This window comes from Tachypleus tridentatus, chromosome 3, assembly GCF_004210375.1.
Source record: "Tachypleus tridentatus isolate NWPU-2018 chromosome 3, ASM421037v1, whole genome shotgun sequence".
NCBI lineage: Eukaryota > Metazoa > Arthropoda > Merostomata > Xiphosura > Limulidae > Tachypleus > Tachypleus tridentatus.
The window spans coordinates 24,227,101-24,245,650 of NC_134827.1; the positions used below are offsets into that span (position 1 = coordinate 24,227,101).

Sequence of the window (18,550 nt, forward strand, 5' to 3'; positions counted from 1 at the left end):
AGAACAAAGAAAGTTTTATTCTGAACATCAGTTATAAATTACAGGAATGGCAGGTTCATAAAAAACGTTTTAATTGTGTTACAGGCAGTGTCTGAAAACCAAATACTTATAGTTATTGGAGAGACAGGATCGGGTAAGACTACACAGATTACTCAGTACCTTGCAGAGGCAGGATTTACAACCCGAGGAAAACTCGGGTGTACACAGCCGAGACGTGTTGCTGCTATGTCAGTGGCTAAACGTGTTGCCGAGGAATTTGGTTGTAGGCTTGGACAAGAAGTAAGTGTTTTGAGATTTCCTGTTTTATTTTTACGTATTTCGGAGACAGCTTACCCTCCTTCTGATTTTTAAAAGTACTTGAATTTTCTGTACGCTTTCATGAAAGTTGTAGCTTCCATTGACATCTGTGGTTTCATTAATTCTAATTTTCTTAGTTAGAAAGTTGGTATTATGTAGCTTCATAACTATGTTACATAATGGTTCTTAAATTCTTCATGAATTTTAAATTTTTTCAAGAATTCTAACATTTACAAGTTTTCTTTGATTATCATACTTTATTTTCAAAGCATTTATGTTTCAGGGTTGATGAGATATATGAATTATTCTGGACTGCCTGGTATGATATCACAAGGGTGAAAAACAGTTAAGTGACACATTGTGTCAGTTTTTTTAAATGTAGCAGAAAAAAAATTATGACATTTTATTTTGTTCAGATTTGAAATTTTTTTGGTTTAACTTGATATTATTATGACAAAAAAGTGTAATTGTTAGACAGTTAGTTGATTGCTTTATCTATTGTGAAAAAGAAACCTTTACTTACAATATATTTTTCCAGGTTGGTTACACTATTCGTTTTGAAGACTGCACAAGCTCTGAAACTTTAATCAAGTACATGACAGATGGCATGTTGCTTCGAGAGTGTCTTGTTGACCCTGATTTAAAGGGTTATGCTGTTATGATGTTGGACGAAGCCCATGAGCGTACTATTCATACTGACGTCCTTTTTGGGTTACTGAAAAATGTGAGTTTAGTTTTATGCTTCAGATGTGTGATAACAAAAGTATTTTTTATCATAAGTTATGTAAATGTATTAAGATGCAAAAATAAGTTTAAAAGCTTTAGATGAGAAATATAAATAGTTTTATGAAATATGTAAGGATCTGTCATTAGATGTATATACTTAAAAATATGGTTAAGTTTGAGAAGAATATATTTTAAGTAATTTGAAATTGTTGGTTAAACTAAACAATTTAAAACTGCAGAGCATTTGCCACTACTAAGTCTACAGACCTACAAAAAATAAAGTATCAGTTTGTTAAGATGAAAATCTTAGAGAAATTCCTGAGCATGGTAAAGAAAGCATCCAGTAAGATTGGGAAATGCACATTTAATTGTGCTTGAAAGTTTGTTACATTTACATACTTCTAAAGGTATGAAATTTATTTTCAATTCAGTTTTTTAATCATTTACAAAAGAAAAGATTTATTCACATCAGAAATGATGTTCAAGTCTAATGCTGCACTACTACAGTAGAGTAAAACTATTTGTTTTGTAGGATTTTATAAAGACATAAAAGAAAAAAATCACAAATGACGCAGTGGTTCTGATCAAAATGAATTCTAGTTTTATTTTTGAAGTTAAATCCAATTGACATATTTTATAGAATATTTAAATTGAAGATAATGCCAATTGACATATCTTGTAGAAGATTTAAACTGTAGTAAAAGCCAACTGACATCTTATAGGAGATTTAGACTGGAGTTAAAACCAACTGATGTATTTTATAGAAAATTTAGATTGAGCATTTATAATAAACAATGTGAAATGACAGAAACGTTCCAGTTCAGAGGGACACTTGTGGAGAATGTCTTGGAAGATTTAATCTTTATGAGTTGCCGAGGTAGAAGGAAACATTATCCTCTCTACCTGAGTTAGTTGTGTGGATTAGTTCTCCGAGACTTTCTCTACAAGTGTCAGTCTGATCTTTGTTTGTTCAACAGTTACCTTATTCAGAACAGGAAAAGAAACTAACATGTTTACTTGATGCCATCTTTATGATTGGCATGGTAACATGAGAGATTAAACACAGTGTTAGTCTTTGAGAGTAAAATTAGTTCTAAGTTTGAAAATATGGATATTTTTGTAAATTACATACATAGCATTCCATGTTACTAATTTTTTATTCCACAAAAAAACTTCTGATTTTGTCATTACTTTTTATTTTATTCCATGAAGTGGAAAATATGGATGTTCCTTAAAATTATCTCTTTTATAAAAGTTCACAATCTTTCCATTTTTAAACATTTTTATTCACTTTTGTTCCATGTAATAAATACACTTTAAATTTTTTTTATGTAATAGGACTTATAATACTTTTATGCTAAGTTTTAATTACACTATGTAACACAAATTTTGTTCCTGGATAGTGTGTGTTATTTCTTAATTGCTTATGTTGTAAAAGTACAGAAAATGGCCATTATTCCCTTTAAACTTTGCTTTTGTGACCTGGATAATGAAATTTAGAAATTAACCTATTTTCCTGTATAAAAATGGGCAAATTTGCATAAGGTCTGAATAAAACAACATATGAATCAAGATTTACATGTATTTATACTAAAGTTATGCAAAAATGTTGAGAAGTGAGTAGCTTTTCGAGATTTGTCACTGTAATGTAAATCACTTTCATCTATCAGCCCTGAAATATAGTCTCCCATGATGTTTTTGTTATATGCTTCCAGGTCACAAAAGCAAAGTTTTGAGAGAAAAATAGATCTTTTCCATTTACTTTAGGCATAAGCAACTGGGAAATAACACTTTCTGACCAGAAACAAGAAAAATTAAAAACTTTGTTACAAAGTGTTATTATTATATTTCAATCAAAAATGTAAACAAAAAATGTGTTTACATTAGAATAATGTTCTGGGAATTCCATTAATTTTACAACAGGAGAGCCATAAAAATTATTTTTGGAAAAATATTTCACATTTAAAGAGAGAATCACAGATTATTAATGGATTATTTGAGTTATTTGTAGAACATTTTTCTTTTTACCTCATACTTTTCATATCTACTATATTATTCAACCATTAGATTTATAATTAAGATCTAACTTGATACTTCTTTATATTATACTAGCCATTTATAGATAGGATCCAGCTGCCTTGTCATCCCTCTTGTGATGTTGCAGGTTGGAGTATGTTGACTTGCAATACATGTGTACCTGAAATTGGTCTTTCCTCGAAGGGTTAAATTAGGAAACTTTGTTCCAGTGTAATAAGCATGATGATAACCTACATTTTCCTTCTGCTTCATTCCAATACCATCCAAAGTTTCATTGAATATATATTGCAATTTTTATTTCAAAAAAATGAAAACCGAGGCTAATTTTAATGGCCAAATTTTGATGGCTGTTAAAGAGTACAGTAGTGATACTAGCCCACTTTTGTAGAAGTTAATTAGTTGTTAGAGACTATTGTATTCAAAAGGCACTTTATGAAGGATTAAGTTGATTACTTTGTGATTAACTTCTATGTGTTTTAGGAATGTTAAGGTCGAACAATATCTCACTAAATTTAACATAAATATAGTTAGCATTTGAATGATACTAAAATATTGTTTTATGGTTTATTACTCTATTTAGGCTGTCAAAAAGAGACCAGAGTTAAAACTAATTGTGACATCGGCTACCTTGGATGCTGTCAAGTTCTCTCAGTATTTCTTTGAAGCTGTAAGTTGTTTCATTTAAAGGAAGAAATAAAGATACATCATAAAACTTGCTTTTTTAGTCTTCATTTAGTTATTTTTCTTTTTTACTTTTTTTCTGAAATAATAATTGGATATTTAAGTGTCTTTTATTTCAATGATAAGTTAACAAACCTGAACATCTTTATAACAGGATAATTCTAAAAATTAGACATTATATAAATCTGTTGTCAGTGATTTAAGTAGCTATAGTAAGAAATGAAATGAAGTAAATGGTTACAACAGTTTTTAATCACATCACAATTGAGTGGTTGTAATAAGAAATATTTATCATAAGAAATGTAAAAGCTATGCCTCATTTCAAAAATTTATTACAGTTTTAAAGTTAAAAAAAAACGTCTTTACTAGTAACCTTTTCTGCAGTGTATTGTTTTAAGATGTGAATAAATAAGTAATTTCTGGTCTTAAATGCTATTTAAAAATTTAATTAATAATACAATTAAAAAAAAATCTGATTGATTTATAGCCCATCTTTACTATTCCTGGACGTACATATCCAGTGGAAATTTTATACACCAAAGAACCTGAAACGGACTATTTGGATGCTTCATTAATTACAGTTTTACAAATCCATCTCACAGAACCTCCTGGTACGTTTGGCCTTAATAGTTAAGCTGTACTCATTTGAAGATTTAATATTCAGCCATCATAATTACATTTCTGTTTTGTGCAATTGAACAGATGTAGTTTTAGACATCAGAAATTAATCTGTAATATAAAAACTTAGATTCCTCTCTTTTTGCTAATAGCAAAATTTTGCTTTCATTTTGAAAGCCTTTTTTGTAATTTGTTGTAAATGTGATTTTTTCTTTATTCTGATTCCAGGCGACATTTTACTGTTTTTGACGGGTCAGGAAGAAATTGACACAGCTTGTGAAATTCTTTATGAACGTATGAAGTCTTTGGGACCCCAAGTGCCAGAGTTAATCATTCTGCCCGTCTACTCAGCACTGCCTAGCGAGATGCAGACTCGGATCTTTGATCCAGCTCCTCCAGGTTCCAGAAAGGTATTGTTTACATCATTGCTTGTAGTAACAAGTACCTCTACACAACTATTGTAATAACAAGTACCTCTACACAACTATTGTAATAACAAGTACCTCTACACAACTATTGTAATAACAAGTACCTCTACACAACTATTGTAATAACAAGTACCTCTACACAACTATTGTAATAACAAGTACCTCTACACAACTATTGTAATAACAAGTACCTTTACACAACTATTGTAATAACAAGTACCTTTACACAACTATTGTAATAACAAGTACCTCTACACAACTATTGTAATAACAAGTACCTTTACACAACTATTGTAATAACAAGTACCTCTACACAATTATTGTAATAACAAGTACCTCTACACAACTATTGTAATAACAAGTACCTCTACACAACTATTGTAATAACAAGTACCTCTACACAACTATTGTAATAACAAGTACCTTTACACAACTATTGTAATAACAAGTACCTCTACACAACTATTGTAATAACAAGTACCTCTACACAATTATTGTAATAACAAGTACCTCTACACAACTATTGTAATAACAAGTACCTCTACACAACTATTGTAATAACAAGTACCTCTACACGACTATTGTAATAACAAGTACCTCTACACAACTATTGTAATAACAAGTACCTCTACACAACTATTGTAATAACAAGTACCTCTACACAACTATTGTAATAACAAGTACCTCTACACAACTATTGTAATAACAAGTACCTCTACACAACTATTGTAATAACAAGTACCTCTACACGACTATTGTAATAACAAGTACCTCTACACCACTATTGTAATAACAAGTACCTCTACACGACTATTGTAATAACAAGTACCTCTACACGACTATTGTAATAACAAGTACCTCTACACAACTATTGTAATAACAAGTACCTCTACACGACTATTGTAATAACAAGTACCTCTACACAACTATTGTAATAAAATATTAATAAAAAGAGCAAGTCTTCCAAACCATTGTTGATCGTGATAGATGACAATAATAGTAATAATAAATTACAAAACAGTTTGCTCAAGTAAAGAGGTCCCCTGCTAGTACAGTGGTATGTCTCTGGATTTATAATGCTAAAATCAGGGGTTTAATTCCTCTTGGTGGGCTTAGCAGATAGCCCGATGTGGCTTTCCTATAAAAAAGACACTCAAGTAAAGAGTTTGATAGTTCATGTAAACATGCAATTCACAGAATTTTCAATTCAGCCTCACAGCTTTTCACATTTCCACATGCCCTATTGGGTTCACAAATTAACCCAAGTTTGTACAGTTTGATGTTATCTCATTTGTGCCCAGTTCTGTTAACCAACTTTTTTTTTTTTAATTTCAGTTTGCCTAGTTTCATATAGTGATATGATTTTTTTCACCCAATATTGTATAAGTGAATGTCAGAGGGTTGTGAGGTGATTGCTCTTTTTTGAACTTATTTCTTCACAATTAATTTCTGGACAAAGGTGGAATTATTGTGCTTGGAATAGGTGGTTAATAATAACTTATTTTTGATTTTTTGGTAGAGTACCATATATGAAATCAATGTTAAAATGGTTCATTATCTATTTGTTGTCTTGATATAGCTTGCTCTTAGTCGGCTTTACAAACCTGACATATAAAAAAACAGTTTAATAAATATAGGTGCAGGTTGGTAAAAGTCTAGAGTGGATAGAATTAAAACTTCAACTGATTTATATAATCTGTGGAATGTTTCAAATAACTTCTGCTTCATTTGGATATGATATAACTTTTCTTTGAAGGCCCATCATGTCCAGGTGGTTAGGGTGCTTGACTCGTAATCTGAAGGTGGCGGGTTTGAATCCTCGTCCCACCAAACATGCCCACCCTTTCAGCCATGGGTACTTTATAATGTGACAGTCAATTCCATTATTGATTGTTAAAAGAGTAGCCCAAGAGTTGGCAGTGGGTGGTGATGATTACTTGCCTTGTCTCTCGTCTTAACTGCTAAATTAGGGACTGCTAGTGCAGACAGCCCTTGTATTGCTTTACGCGAAATTCAAAAAACAAATAACCATTTCTTTTGTGTTATGATAAAATCAATTGTATGAGAGTATCAAGCTACAATTGGAAAAAATAAAATTATTCATCCTAAATAGAAAAATTACATAATCTGTAGAAATATTCATGAAATTGAACAGTGTATATTTGATAAAGGGATGCTCCACTAAAGACTTTTCGACAGAAGATGACCTAACAGATGTGTAATGAATAAACTGTTGCACATCTTGTATACCGAGTTTTTGATTTAAAAAAAAAAATCTGGAGTTGTTTGACGGATCACATATAAATGAAGAGAGTTAAACAGTAATGAAATATAAATGTTAATTTATAGTGAATTTAAGCTGTCAATCTGTGTATAAATGCTAATATTGAAAGTTAAGCTGTGTTGATAAATGTTTAACATGAATAGAATACATGTACTCCATTTAACAAATGCCATGTGTTATTCAGGTTGTTATTGCCACAAACATTGCAGAGACTTCGTTGACCATTGATGGTATATATTATGTCGTGGATCCAGGATTTGTTAAACAGAAGGTTTACAATTCAAAAACTGGAATGGATTCTCTAGTTGTAACTCCCATTTTTGTTCTTTCTCAGGTAATTTTTCTTTTTTCTTCAGATTTTCTTGTTATGGAAATTAAATACTCGTATTTCTCTTTTAAATATTACAGCTTTTAAACTTGGAATCAAAGTATGGATTTGTAACTGAAGGAAATAATTCCAACTCTCTTCAGCCTTAAGCTTGTTTGTTTTTTTTGTGATTGTATTTTCACTTTCAGCTGTCTATCCTGTTTCTGTATTTTTTAAAGATTCATATTTCTCAGTTTTAAATACCAATTTTTAATAGTTTTGTTGTTGTATTTTTTTTTACATCCATAGTTGACAAAAGTTTGTTTAATAACAATACAGTCCTATATGAAACAGAAACCAATTCATTGGTTGTATGATGCTCTCTCAAGAAACAATGGCAACTTTTGGATTGGCTTTGTAAAGATTTGATGGCTATTCATCCTGGTATTGTCATCACAGTATTATCATCCACAGTGGTTCTGCATGTATGATAATTATGGTGTTATATATATAGCTGTTATGTTTACACATTGTAGCTAGGTGGGGAGCCTATAAATACTGGATTGGAGAGACTATTGAAATATACTGGAATGCTGCATGGACTGGATTTTGTAATTGCAGGAAATTTATACACTCTAAAAGGTTAAAAATGTGTTGATTGATTATATTAATATACCCCCTCCATTTCTGATGAAGTTTGGGGCATGACACTTCTATGAACCTCTTTCACTGTGATGGCACAAATATCTGGTGGGCTGTTGCTTCTGTATATTTTATTTATAGAACATAGCTACAATGTTTTACCTAAAATTACCATAATTTTCACCATCTGGTGTTTGAATGATTCTTTCCATTTCTTATAGTCAGCTTTAAGGATGGCTACCATATGAGCAGTTTCTATAAAATTCATAGTCATGTAGTATTTTCTATAATTAAGATGCTTCCCATCAGCCATTAATATGATTGTTGATCTGATGCTTGAAACTGAGTTTTGTGCTATATTTTATAACTAAAGCTTAAAGATTTCTGTTGTGGAAGACATCTTAGATGTTTGTATAACATGGCTGAAAGTGATCATGCAGTGCCAAATTGTGATCTTGTCAGCAGTATTGTGTCCTAAATGGCAGGAACCTTGTACGTAAACAAATGATACTCTATGTGAATACAGTTGCTTCAGTAACTTAATAATTACTGTGATGCACATGTCATGCCTGCCATATAAACATGAAAACATGTCCATGACCTCCATGCAGCTACATACATGTACATATAGTAGATTATGAGACTCCAGATAAAACACAGACAACATTAGAATGATCAGGTATCAAAAGTTATACAACTGCTGTTCTTTGCTAGGCAAATAAACTTAAAAACTACCTTACACTATGGGCGGGCCAAGCATGGCCAGGTGGGTGAAGGCGTTAGACTCGTAATCTGAGGGTCGCGGGTTAAAATCCCCATCGCACCAAACATGCTCGTCCTTTCAGCCATGGGGGTGTTATAATGTGACAGTCAATCCCACTATTCATTGGTCAAAGAGTAGCCAAAGAGTAGAAGTGGGTGATGATTAGCTGCCTTCCCTCTAATGTTATACTGATAAATTAGGGACGGCTAATACAGATAGCCCTGTGTATCTTCGCATGAAATTCAAAAAACAAACAAACAATGGGAAATGGTACTTTTAGTCATATTGTTCAAGTTTTATTACAATACTTGGTCATTTTTTCTTTGGGTTAGCAGAATAATATAAAAATAAAGAATATTAAATGGATGATTCCTGCTATGAGCCAGTACATGCTATGTGTCTGTACTATATCTGAAAGAAAAAATAAAAAGTTAAGCTGTCATATTATGTTTCTTTTCTATATATGAAACAAAAGATAAAATGTAAAGCTGTTGTACTATGTTTTTGTTGTGTATCTGAAACGAAATATAAAGGGCAAAATTTTGTACTATGGTAGAATTACAGTGTATTTGCATTTTCAGAAGAGCAAATTGTTCAATATTCCTACGAGAAGTTATAATAAGTACAATGTTATCCAAAACATAAGAGGGATCTTTTTTTTTCATCACTTTTCTCTGTGTGTGTGCTTTAAGGGAGACAAATAGTGTTGTGGTATAAACAAACCAAAAACTGATACATTGACTTGGGTTGTCTTTTTGTAGTTATCTTCCTAAAGCAGTTTTCATCATATTAGTACTTTTGTTTTTTTACCCCTGTAAGTTGTTTCAAATTATCTATGTCCTTGTAAGAATAATACATCAAGAAAGCTTCTAGTCACTGATATTTTGTTAGACACTGAAGTCAATTAAATGAATAACACAATTAGAATTTCCAAGAAAGATATGTTCAGATTTAACCAATAAAAATTACAAACAAAAATGACATGTTTCAGATTTAACTAATAAAAATTACAAACAAAAAGGAGTATGTTTCAGATTTAACCAGTAAAAAATACAAACAAAAATGAGTATGTTTCAGATTTAACCAATAAAAATTACCAACAAAAATATGTTCAGATTTAACCAATAATAAGTACAAACAAAAATGATGTTTCACATTCAACCAATAAAAATTACAAACAAAAATGTTTCATATTCAACCAATAAAAATTACAAACAAAAATGATATATTCAGATTTAACCAGTAAAAATTACAAACAAAAATGATGTTTCAAATTTAACCAATACAAGTTACAAACAAAAATGTTTCAGATTTAACCAACACAAATTACAAATAAAAAGGAGTATGTTTCAGATTTAACCAACACAAATTACAAATAAAAAGGAGTATGTTTCAGATTTAACGAATACTAATTACAAACAAAAACGAGCGTGTTTCAGATTTAACCAATACTAATTACAAATAAAAATATATTCAGATTTAACCAATACCAATTACAAACAAAAATGATATGTTCAGATTTAACCAAATAATAAGTACAAACAAAAATGTTTCATATTTAACCAGTAAAAATTACAAACAAAAACGAGTGTGTTTCAGATTTAACCAACACAAATTACAAAATTGATGTTTCAGATTTAACCAATAAAAATTACAAACAAAAATGATATGTTCAGATTTAACCAACACAAATTACAAACAAAAACGAGTGTTTCAGATTTAACCAATAAAAATTACAAACAAAAATAAGTGTGTTTCAGATTTAACCAATAAAAATTACAAACAAAAAAGGAGTGTGTTTCAGATTTAACCAATAAAAATTGCAAACATAAAAGGAGTGTGTTTCAGATTTCACCAATACAAATATAAAAAAGGAGTAAGTTTTTCAAATATAAAACAACTGAAAACAAACTTTTAGAAAAAATTTGCTTTTATTCAGTGAAAATATCCTGAGCATTGCAACAGATAAATAAAGCTCTTTCATTGATAACCATGTCTACAAAGAAATACTTCAATAAAATATACTTTGTGGTGATAACTCATTTGTTAGTTAAAATTTCAATAAAATCCTTTTTTTCATGGATTTTGACCGTAATTATATGTTGAGTTTGAGTACATCATTGTAGAAATTTTGGATAGTTCCAGAAAATAGCCTCAAGTCCCATTTGCCTTCTGTAAGATTGGTACTTACGGCTAGTTTGATTAATGTTCTCCAGTTTGTTTTATCCAATAAATGTAAAAGTTGTATTCTAGTATTGATTTCTGTTAATCAGTTAAAGCTACACCTTAAGTGCTGAAGAAGTGTTTTAATACTGATTTCTCTCAAGCAGTTACAGCTATGATAAACTTTTAGAAGAGACATTTGTAACTGTTTATATAGTAATAGAAAGCCTTTTGGTTATGGTTAGGCTCAAGCCAAGCAGCGAGCTGGCAGAGCAGGACGGACAGGTCCAGGGAAGTGTTATCGACTTTACACAGAAAGAGCTTATCGAGACGAAATGCTGACCACCCCAGTTCCGGAGATTCAACGAACCAACTTGGCTTCTACAGTTTTACAGCTGAAGGCTATGGGCATTAATGACTTGTTGTCCTTTGACTTTATGGATGCTCCCCCCACAGAGGTACATTGTCACAATTAGAACTTCATTCAGGAGGACTAAGTAAAACATGCTAAGGGTTAAGAGTTGTAACTTTTTTTATGGACTGTCTTGTAGTTTCTTTAGTGATTACTTTACTTGGAGATCATATTAACCACATATTGCTCTAATTACTTCTTTCACACATGATTCTTCTGTTAAATCTGTTTTTCTTATTTATATATACCAAATGTTTTCCACTTTTATATTGTTACTAAAATGTTATCTTATGTTTTTTTTTTTAGTTTTAGCTGGATGTTTCTTCATCTTACAGATATCAAAATATTGGACTTTCTTTTTTATTATTCACTTTCTTTCTTCATTTGTGTGCAGGAATGTTTTTTTTTTTCTTTTGTATTGTCACTGAAAAACAATTTTCACATTTTTTCTCCCCCAGAGTAGAGGACTTTATCTATTCTTGTGTGTTTTCATTCTGTTTTCAAGAATTTTTATTATTGGTTTTCTCACTAAAACCAGGATTTCATGTCTTTTTTTTTAATTGTCTTTCTTGCTAAAAACAGGATTTTGTATTCATTTATTTGTCTTTTTGTTAAAATGTAAGATTTCTTTTTTAATATTTATTTTTTAAGTAATTAAAATTATCAAACTTCTGTTATGCTGTTAGTCAAATTTAGCTGAAGATTTCACATCTATCTAATTTTAATTTATTGAAACGTGAAGTTCACTCATAAATGTTGAAAATTAAAATGACATTGAAATCACTTGTGTTTATTGAAACCAGTGTTAAAAACTGTATAGGAAAATGCAGTTGATTTATATATATATAATATCAATGAATTATGAGTCCTCTACCATGTAGGATATTGTTTGTTTTGTTGTTAGAAATATTTGATAGTTGGACAGAAATAAATGAAACATCTCTCCAGTGGTTTCATATGACATTTAACAATGATGGGCTTTCAAGATGGTACCAGTTTATTTAGGCACTAAAAAATGGTTTTAATTATTTTAGGGATATCACAGTAGAAAAGTACTTTGAAATATTGGTTTCAAACTTTCCCCTTGGTGTTTAATTTACAGACAAGAATGAATGACTTTTCTTCCTCAAGCTTGGCTAAAGAGAGTGTAATCTTTGTAGCTAGATAGGTGCATTATGATATATATATAAAAAGAACAAACACAATTTTTATTGCATCAGAAGATGAATGTGGTTCCTTAGAATGGCTAAACTTGCAGTTATTGTGTTTTCCATTGCAATAAGTAAATCAGATACAAACTAAAAATGTGGCTTGCTCTGAAATGAAATTACCCACATTTTACCTAAGGCCTACATTTCCATGAACTGTTTACATACATATGCATGTCTCGTTGATGGAAAATTGATTCATCTGACTAGTTGAACTTCTGCACTATTTCTGAAGCCACAGATTATGGTAACTGCTTTGCAAACACATTTCTCAGTGTACTTATTAACTGTAGTACAGCCTTAAATATCATGTTATCCCAAATGATTGATCTTGAAACCTAAGTTTTTATCTGTGAGTAGTTGTTGGTATCCACCAATGCATTCTCATCTTATTATTTTATCTTGTTTTATTTCATGGTTTGGTTGTTGTAACTCCCTTCCTGTTATTTGGACTTGCAGCATTAAAATCTGGGTTTTGGATCCTCCTGGTGGATAGCTTACTGTAAAATAAAGAGAACTTTATCTGTAGTCCACTACTATAATTTTTATTGTAGTTGATAGGTTCTTCCTTGAAGATGTGAAGCAAAGCAGGGTTGGCTATCCCTTATGTAAACATCTGAAAGTTGCAGATGACATACATATTTATTGTGTTGGGTTGTACTTTCAAAATGAGGGTTTTATATAACTACGGAAAGTAAGAAACATTTGTTTTCTCTTTCGGCCAACTCTCTATGTGTTAATATAATTAATACTTGAAACTATCAGTACTTGTTAAAACAAATACACTTGTACCTTTTACAGATATTCAATTTACTGTTAGCCTGCTTTCACTAGTGAAGGTATCTTTTACTGGAAAAACAATGAAATATTTGTGAAACTTCCAGTTGTCTTTGTATGTGTTAATGTTTAAAAGTAATAAGCAAAGAGCTGTGTAAAGGAAGAGGATAAATAGATGGTGTAACCTAAACCTTACTTATTACTATTTCACAAAATGTATGTTACAGTAAGTGATCTTGACAGTGCATTGTTTCATGATGTGTGCCACTGTAACTGTGCTTCCACCGGTAATAAGACAGAGAGCCACATGTTGTATTACAATTGGGATTCAAAGAAATTAGCAGTTGAGAAACTTGCATAGATAACAAGGATGCACTTTGGACGTTTTAAGATCTAGCAAGGTTTAGCTTTTGATAAATATATTTCTGTGTGAGTGTATGAAAGTCACCATCTGTTGGTAATGTTCAAATTGCCTCAATAGTTAACATGCCTGAGCCTCAATCAGAAATCTCATATTCAAATACTGTTACAGTTGAGATGTTTTGTAATTTTTTTAAAAGAAATGATAATATTTAAAGTTAGCTCTTTCACTGTATGGAAACTTGTGAATACCATAACATTTAAGATGTATATTTGTTAACATTAGATTTCAAACACAGGATGATGAAGTGTCCCAGTGGATACACTGCTTGACTCTCATATTTAAACTCCAGTCCATTTGGAATTATATTTAATTTTTTAAGTATAAATGATTATATTTAAAGTAATTTATTTCTACTCTATTATAGATTAAATCAGGGATTTGAGATATTGGTTAAAATTCCAATTAAAAGATGGCATATTTACAGTATCAAGCAACACCTCAGTTTATCATTTCTATTGAACACTTTTAACAGCATCTATGAAGTAAATTCTAACCTAAAATTCTGAATAAAACTAGAAACAGTTCAAGAAAGAAAAAGTAGGTAGATGGCAGAGCAAATTCAAGAAATTTTAATAAATGAGAATGATCGACACTTCGAAATAAAACTCCTGAAGAAATGAGCAAAAAAAATGTATTGATTCTGGCCTTCCCTGTGCACTGAATGGGGGTATATCATCTAGTTTAGCTGTAAATAATACAGCCACAATTTGATTTTTTTGTTGTTGAAGAACTGTAAAATCAAGTTACTAATGGTATGAGTTAGAAATTTCATTCTAAAAGATAGTATATAAATGTAGTATTAAGGTCCAATAATACAATATTTATTTGTATGTATTGTATGATCTTACAGTCAGTAAAGTGAAATATTGCTGACCTGGAATTTTCTTTTATTTTGTTATAGACCTTGATCATGGCTTTAGAACAACTATACTCTCTAAGTGCTTTAGATAGTGAAGGACTCTTAACTCGTTTGGGCCGTAGGGTAAGTATGTATTGGTTATTTTTATTGAAATATATAACTAAGAGATTCCTTTAATGTCCATTTTTTAAGATAAGGAATAAATACTTTTCCAGTCTCTCATTACTAGCTGCATCACCATTCAGAGACAGCACTTTGTTTGTACATTTTTACCAGTGTGTCTGTCCTAGCAGGACGTTATGTAGTTTTCATTTACACTTTCTAACAACTGTGTTGAGTTTTGTTTTTCTGAATTTGTTATCATGCAGTGAAAAGTGTAGTGTATTATTCTACTTTTACAAGAGGTAGTTGGGTGAATTTTTGTGATGGAATACAAACAAAATATATTCCAAAGGTAACAGGTTGATTTACAGTTTTGCTGTGTATTAAAAGAACATTGCTTGAAATGTGAAAGAAGACCAAATGAACACATTTCTGAGAGTAGCAATTAATAATCAATCTTAAAAATCAAAAACTTGTTTTAAAGATTGTAAAATTTATAAAATGTGTGCATTTTACACTTGGTGAATTGTACAGATTTATGTAGTAAATAAGAGAGTCTAATGGATCACCAATCTATATGTATGTTAAACATCTTCCACTGGTCACGAATAATGTTATTGAAGCTTTATTTTTAGATATTTCTTATATCTTGTGCTATTTGATTAATTTATTTGGTTTATTGTGGTAAGAGATATAAAAGATATACAGATTACCTTTATTTCTGTTGAATAATTTGTTTGAGTGAAGAAATTTTTTTTTTTTCAGATGGCAGAATTTCCCTTAGAACCAAGTCTGTCAAAAATGTTAATCATGTCTGTCCATCTGGGTTGTAGTGAAGAGATTTTAACCGTGGTGTCTATGTTGTCAGTGCAGAATGTGTTTTACAGACCCAAGGTATGACGTTAATTGTATATATACTCTCAGAATGAGTTCTACAGACCTAAGATAACCCATTCATCATATACATGTTATCAGTTGTTTTACAGACCCAAGGAATCCTATTCATTGTATATATACTGTCAGAATGAAATTTAGACTCAAGGTGGCCCATTCACATGCTATTTTACGGGTCCAGCATAACTCATTTATTGGATACATGTTATTAGAACGTATTTTACTGACTCAAGATAACCCATTCATTGTCTATATGCTATCAGTTGTTTTACAGACCCAAGGAATCCTATTCATTGTATATATACTGTCAGAATGAAATTTAGACTCAAGGTGGCCCATTCACATGCTATTTTACGGGTCCAGCATAACTCATTTATTGGATACATGTTATTAGAACGTATTTTACTGACTCAAGATAACCCATTCATTGTCTATATGCTATCAGTTGTTTTACAGACCCAAGGAATCCTATTCATTGTATATATACTGTCAGAATGAAATTTAGACTCAAGGTGGCCCATTCACATGCTATTTTACGGGTCCAGCATAACTCATTTATTGGATACATGTTATTAGAACGTATTTTACTGACTCAAGATAACCCATTCATTGTCTATATGCTATCAGAATGAGTTTTACAGACCCAAAGTAACCCATTTATTGGACACATGTTATCAAAATGTTTTTTTGCAGACCCAATGTTACTCTTTCATCATGTGCATGTTCTGTAGTGTTTAGGAGAAAAAAAAAGATACATACATAGCTAAGGCTTAACTCTTTCATTCCTGGTATTTAAGCCTTTAATATTAATTTGTAACATTATTGTAAGTTAAACATTTTATTTTCAAACTTCAAACTAATGAACATTTTATATATATATATATAGTAATCAACTTTTAAGATTAAACATTTGGATAAGTTGGTTCATTCTCTTCCATTTGTCATAGTGTGATTAGTCATTTAGACAAATTGTTAGTAATATTCTACTGTGTTCTTGTGACTTTATTCATTCCAGGTAATATAACAACTAACCCTTATTTATAATTTAGATTGACATTGTAATATTACATTATAAAGAAAAATCATTTTGTGACTTTATTCATTCCAGGTAATATAACAACTAACCCTTATTTATAATTTAGATATTGTATTCCATTGAAACATTTTGTTTTAATATTTATTATGAAAATATAAAAGTGTAAAAAATGCCCTAAGTCAAATAGTTGGTGTTATTGTGATAGACCCCAGTAGCACAGCAGTATGTCTGTGGACTTGCACCATTCAAAACTGGGTTTCAATATCCATGGGGGGCAGAGCACAAATAGCCAATTTTGTAGGTTTGTGCTTAATTCCAAACAAACAATTATTGCTATGTACACAATAGAAACGTTTTCATTGTACCTGGGAAAACTGTGCAAAGATTTTTATACAGTTATTTAGTGTGCAAGAATATTTTACTTACAAAATACAACATGCACTTAAAGATCGTGAAAAAAAGAAGTCATGCTTTTTCCTTCTGGTGTTTTCCAGTTTCAAACAACTGGTGTACTTTTTACATTTTTCTCTCTGGGAGGCCTGGCATGGCCAGGTGGGTTAAGGCGTTCAACTTGTAATCAGAGGGTTGCAGGTTCGAATCCTTGTCACACCATACATACTCGCCTTTTATTTATTGGTAAAAGAGTAGCTCAAGAGATGGTGATGACAAGCTGCCTTCCCTCTAGTCTTACACTGCATAATTAGGGATGGCTAGCGCAGATAGCCCTCGTGTAGCTTTGCACAAAATTAAAAAACCATTCTCTTTGGAAACACATACAATCTGCCAAGTATGAAGGCAGTGGTCTTTCTTATAATTAAACATCGTTCAAACCAGAGATAAGGGTGTAATACATTTACAATACACTGACAAAAAATTAGTTTTATTCATTTCAAACCTTACACGCAATAATCTTGAATCAACTACATTGTTCAATAATTGGTTGACTCGATTCAACCATCCAAGACACTGAAGTAAAAGTGTTTATTTTGTAGGATAAACAAGCACTGGCTGACCAGAAGAAGGCCAAGTTCAATCAGGCAGAAGGTGATCATTTAACTCTCTTAGCAGTTTACAACTCGTGGAAAAATAACAAATTCTCCAATGCATGGTGCTATGAAAATTTCGTACAGATCAGAACTTTGAAACGTGCACAGGACGTAAGAAAACAGCTGCTGGGAATTATGGATAGGTATGTTAACCTGTTGTTATTGTGATTAGCAGAGGAACAACAATACTCTTAAAATATCTTTTGGCTCATGTTATATTTATGTTTGTGTAGGGACATCATCGAGGTTTGTTCCAGTTGTGCTAATAAATATATTTTTTTTTTTAAATGGCATTTATATTTTATCCCCTTTTCAGATCTGTATTTAATTACATCTCACAATAGTGGATTGTTGTTTTTTTAGACTCTCATACCTAGAACTTTGATCAAGGTGTAAATTTACTTCTATAGTAACCTTGAAATTCAGTAAGTTTCGATAAGGAATATAAATTTCTTCTTCCAGAGAATACAGTTTATTATAAATTTAGAATTTGGTAAACTGACTGTGGTATTTGTTAACATTGTTTCATTTTTACAGTAAAATATTCTTGTTCACTCCAGACACAAGCTTGACGTGCTCTCCTGTGGTAAGAACACAGCTCGAGTGCAGAAGGCTATTTGCAGTGGATTTTTTCGAAGCACTGCCAAGAAGGATCCTCAAGAAGGCTACAGAACTCTGGTGGATGGTCAAGTGGTTTACATCCATCCATCTAGTGCCCTCTTCAACCGACAGCCTGAATGGTAGGGTAGTACGTCGATTACATTACCTGTTGCTCTACCATTGTTTTTGTTAATTATCTTTTTTGTGAATAAACATTATAATGTATAAAGATTAGATTTTACTCAT

General features: G+C 31.1%; 1 protein-coding gene across 1 annotated transcript in view; it reads left to right on the forward strand.

Moving 5' to 3' along the window:
- Positions 1-18,550, forward strand: part of pea (ATP-dependent RNA helicase pea) — a 55,080-nt gene that overhangs the window by 35,648 nt on the left and 882 nt on the right. The window contains exons 14-24 of the mRNA XM_076493446.1: positions 85-279; positions 836-1,021; positions 3,641-3,727; positions 4,229-4,352; positions 4,588-4,769; positions 7,256-7,405; positions 11,192-11,404; positions 14,669-14,749; positions 15,494-15,622; positions 17,651-17,847; positions 18,265-18,444. Coding sequence (XP_076349561.1) covers positions 85-279; positions 836-1,021; positions 3,641-3,727; positions 4,229-4,352; positions 4,588-4,769; positions 7,256-7,405; positions 11,192-11,404; positions 14,669-14,749; positions 15,494-15,622; positions 17,651-17,847; positions 18,265-18,444 — 1,724 coding nt within the window. The remainder of the gene's footprint in view (positions 1-84; positions 280-835; positions 1,022-3,640; positions 3,728-4,228; positions 4,353-4,587; positions 4,770-7,255; positions 7,406-11,191; positions 11,405-14,668; positions 14,750-15,493; positions 15,623-17,650; positions 17,848-18,264; positions 18,445-18,550) is intronic.